A 4,460-nucleotide genomic window follows, 5' to 3' on the forward strand; every position below is an offset into this window, starting at 1 on the left:
CTCATCCCTGAAACAACGTTGAATTGGACAACGGTGTACAGCGTGGCCCAACGAGGAAGACATCCACTGTCGGCCAATTCATCTCTGAGAGTGCGTTGTATTGAACAACGGCACAAACCTTGGCCCAACGAGGAAGACATCCACAAACGAGCAACTCCTATCGTCAATTTGGCGGTGTATTAGACATCGCCTTGTGTTCATCACGACATTAGTAGGAAAAGCATCTACAAGTCATCATGCCGACAACTAGATCCACATCGCAGCGTGTAGAAGACCCTGCAACACAAGAAGAAGCACAAGCTGCACCACCAGTGGCACCACAAGCTGCACCACTAGCTGCACCAGCTGCACCACTAGCTGTACCAGCTGCACCACAAGCTGCATCACTAGCTTCACAACAATCTGCATCCCAAGATGTCGTCGCTGAACAAATGTACCACTATGGGGACGATGAAGCTTCGGCCACACAAAGAGAGCTTAAGACGTTAAGGCTTCTGCATTCCAGTATGCAACGCAAACTCATTCAGCTACTGGAAGAAGTCACAGCAAATCCAATCACGGCATCTACCCATAACGTCAAGAGGCAATATTTGAACGATTTAAAAGCCAAGCAGAATGAAATATTTGAAAGGGTAATTGCCCTAGCTCCTGCTGACATGGAGCTCGACTTTGCTGAAGACGAAGCATACTCGAAGATTTGCATTCAATTGGACACATTGATTGCACGTGGGACACCGAGTGCCGCATCTCCTCCGGTGAATCCAGTGGTAATAGCACCGTCACACCATCTTAACATTCCCATGCCAACGTTCGATGGAACGTATTCCCAGTGGCCTAAATTCAAATCAATGTTTTCGGACATTGTGCAGCAATCTGGTGCTTCTGATGCCGTTAAGCTTCATCACCTGAACAAGGCGTTGATTGGCAATGCAAGTGGCATTTTAAATGCAAGCATCATCGCTGGTAACAATTTCGTCAGTGCTTGGCAGATACTAGAGGACCGTTACGAAAATCCTCGCGTAATAGTTGACGGACATATTTCGGGCTTGCTTCAAATGAAACCCCTCTCCAGAGAATCTGCACGTGGACTGCGTGATTTAATGGAGACGTGTAAAACTCATGTAGACGGACTGTCTTACATGAAAAAGGAGATCGACGGTACCAGCGATTTAATCATCACCCACATCTTGGCGTCATGTTTCGATCCAGAAACAAGGAAGCTGTGGGAACGGACAATGACCAGAGGGCAGTTTCCCGAATTGAAGTCTACGCTCGAATTTTTGTGCAGGCAATGTGATGTGCTAGACCAGTGTGCTCCAGGCAAAGGCGAGAAAGGCAAGGTGGCTGGTGCTAAAGCTTATACATCATCGGTACAAGCCTGTAAACTTTGTCGTGGCAATCATCATTCCATTTCCTTGTGTCCTGATTTTCTCAAGCTCTCCGTACGTGAGAAACAGGCGAAGGCACAATCACTTCATTTATGCTACAATTGCCTTGGTTCCGGACATTCATCTTCCAAGTGCGAATCGAAGAGAAAATGTCGCCACTGCAACAGACGTCATCACACGCTTCTTCATATCGAGCTGAACAATGATATGGCAAGGACAGAAAATGTGCCATCTACCTCCACGCAGTCGTCCCAAGCCGTTCCAACTACATCACAGCCGACCGGAAGCCAGTTTTCACCTCAGGTTGCCTTGAGTGTGAATGGAGAGGCTACCTCCACTGTCCTGTTATCTACAGTGATCATCAACATCATGGACGACCAAGGGATTGAGCATCATGCGCGAGCACTACTGGATAGTGGCTCGCAATCGAACTTCGTGTCTGGTAGATTGGCCCAACTACTACGGTTGCCAAGGAAACTTGTCAACATTCCTCTATCGGGCATCGGTGGCAGCTCAAACATCAACGTCCGACATGCTGTACGAGCCACAATTCGATCCCGCTGCTCCGACGATACGTTTTTCGTCGATTTACTGATTTTGCCCAAACCTACGGCAAATTTACCAACTCGGCCGGTAAACATCAGCAACTGGAACATCCCGGCTGAATACATTTTGGCAGATCCGACGTTTAATCAGCCTGGAAGTGTGGACATCATTCTTGGTGCCGAGATGTTCTACGAGTTCTTGAAGGAGCGTCGTGTATCATTTGGTCAGCATCGTCCGATACTTCAAGAGTCGAAATTCGGCTGGATCGTGAGTGGAACTGTTCCTGTTGAACTATCTGCCGAGCCGATTGTGTGCATGACAGCAATCGACGATCTGATGAAAAAATTCTTTGACATTGAGGAACTGATTGATGAGCCTAACTGGAGTTTGGAAGAACGAGCTTGCGAAGATTTTTATCGTAAAACAACTACTCGCGACGACAACGGGAAATACATCGTCCGACTACCACGGAAACCACAAATGTCTGGAAAGCTAGGAGACTCCAAAGTGATTGCTTTGCGGCGGTTTCTGGCTATTGAACGTCGTCTCCAGAGGGAACCAGAAACTCGAAAGGCATACATAGAGTTCATGGACGAGTATCAGCGTATGGGGCATATGTGCAAAGTGTCAGCAGATGAATCAACTGGTGAAACCTTTTACCTTCCACACCACCCGGTTTTTAAGGTCGACAGTACTACAACTAAATGTCGAGTCGTGTTTGACGCATCAAGCAAGTCCAGTAACGGATTGTCTCTGAATGACACACTGATGGTCGGACCGACCATCCAACAAGATGCAACATCAATTTTGCTACGGTTTCGAACGTATACCATCGCACTGACGGCAGATGTGGCCAAGATGTACCGGCAAGTGTGGATGCATCCAGCAGATCGTGCATTACAACGGATCTTATGGCGCACTTCTCCTGACGACCCTATTCAGGAGTATGAACTAAACACAGTGACATATGGAACAGCATCAGCTCCATTCTTGGCCATACGATCATTGAAACAGACTTGCGACGACCATGGACAACAGTTTCAAGTAGCTGCAGCGCGTGCATCCGACTTCTACGTAGATGATTTTGTTTCTGGAGCAGATTCTGTGGAGCAAGCTAAGAGCTTACAGAATGAGATAGAACAACTTTACCAAAAGGGAGGATTTCCTCTCCGGAAATGGGCCTCCAACGAACCCTCTGTGCTTGCTGGATTAGATGATAGTAATCTAGCATCAAGCCCGTTCACATCAATAGACAGCGAAGGGCCCCTGTCAACATTGGGCGTAGTGTGGAGACCTTCAACAGATGAACTTCAATTCAAAGTTGGTGAAATAGAACCGAAAGGATTATTCACCAAACGAAAGGTGGCTTCATGTATAGCTCGCATATACGACCCTCTCGGCATAATTGATCCTGTAAAAGCCGTTGCGAAGCAACTATTACAACAAATATGGAGTCTCAAGAAGGATGACTCCCAACTGTGGGGATGGGATGATGAGCTCCCTCAGTCATTACAACAACAGTGGATACAGTTCCAGTCCCAGCTAATCCATCTCAAACATTTGACGATTCCGAGGGTAGCGGTGGCAGCAGATTCTATTGAAGTTCAGCTTCACTTTTTTTGCGATGCCTCGGAACAAGGCTACGGTGCATGTTGCTATCTAAGGAGCATCAACGAAGCTGGCGACATCAACATTCAGCTATTTGCATCAAAAACAAAGGTTGCTCCACTGAAGGTGAAACATTCCATAGCCCGCTTAGAGTTATGCGCTGCTCAGCTGTCTGGACAACTTTATGAACGAGTAAAAAGGGCAGTAGCATACACGTATCCTGCTGTGTTCTGGACCGACTCAATGACCGTGATACATTGGCTTCGATCTCCTCCCAGCCGATGGAAGCCATTTGTTGGAAATCGAGTGTCTCAAATACAACAGATGACTCAGGGCAGCAGCTGGCGACACATTTCTGGAGTGGAAAATCCTGCAGATCTGGCTTCAAGAGGATGTTCCTGCATCGATCTTCTCAACAGTTCCTTATGGTGGCAGGGTCCAAGTTGGATGCGTTCACCGCAACATGAATGGCCACTTACACCACTGTCATATGACAGTCAGGATGCCAATGAAGAACAGCGAGCATTAATATTAGCATATCCAGTAGTGGATGTGAAACCACATAGAATATTTTCGCTTTATTCATCGTATTCAAAACTTCGACGGATAATGGCATACTGGATCCAGTTTTTCAATCGGCGACACAATCGACGCAGTTATGATAGAATTGGTCTAACTACTGCAGATCTGAGAGATGCAGAGGATCAGCTGTGTCGACTCGCTCAACACGAATGCTTTAAGTCAGAACTTAAGGCACTTCAACGTAACCAACCCGTTGCTGCATCATCCAAATTGAAATGGTTCAACCCTCAACTAGGAGCAGATGGACTCATCAGGATTGGAGGACGACTGGAAAATGCATATCTCACTATGGACGCTAAACATCCAGTTGTAGTTCCTGGTAACCATCCATTGGCT

General features: G+C 47.0%; 1 protein-coding gene across 1 annotated transcript; it reads left to right on the forward strand.

The window, feature by feature from the left end:
- The first annotated feature begins 236 nt into the window (after positions 1–236).
- LOC121590270 lies at positions 237–2,638 on the forward strand. Its single transcript, XM_041909762.1, has 2 exons — positions 237–2,538; positions 2,619–2,638. The coding sequence occupies exons 1-2, from the start codon at positions 237–239 to the stop codon at positions 2,636–2,638; spliced, it is 2,322 nt and encodes a 773-aa protein (XP_041765696.1).
- Positions 2,639–4,460: the final 1,822 nt, after the last annotated feature.

Source organism: Anopheles merus, chromosome 2R, assembly GCF_017562075.2.
Source record: "Anopheles merus strain MAF chromosome 2R, AmerM5.1, whole genome shotgun sequence".
In the NCBI taxonomy this organism is placed as follows: domain Eukaryota; kingdom Metazoa; phylum Arthropoda; class Insecta; order Diptera; family Culicidae; genus Anopheles; species Anopheles merus.

What these genes read in the sequence shown, in the direction of transcription:
- LOC121590270 (XM_041909762.1), top strand. Translation starts at nt 237, where the DNA reads ATGCCGACAACTAGATCCACATCGCAGCGTGTAGAAGACCCTGCAACA. An exon ending in GTTCATGGACGAGTATCAGC is followed by an intron (nt 2,539 to 2,618) that starts GTATGGGGCATA and finishes CCGGTTTTTAAG; the next exon opens with GTCGACAGTACTACAACTAA.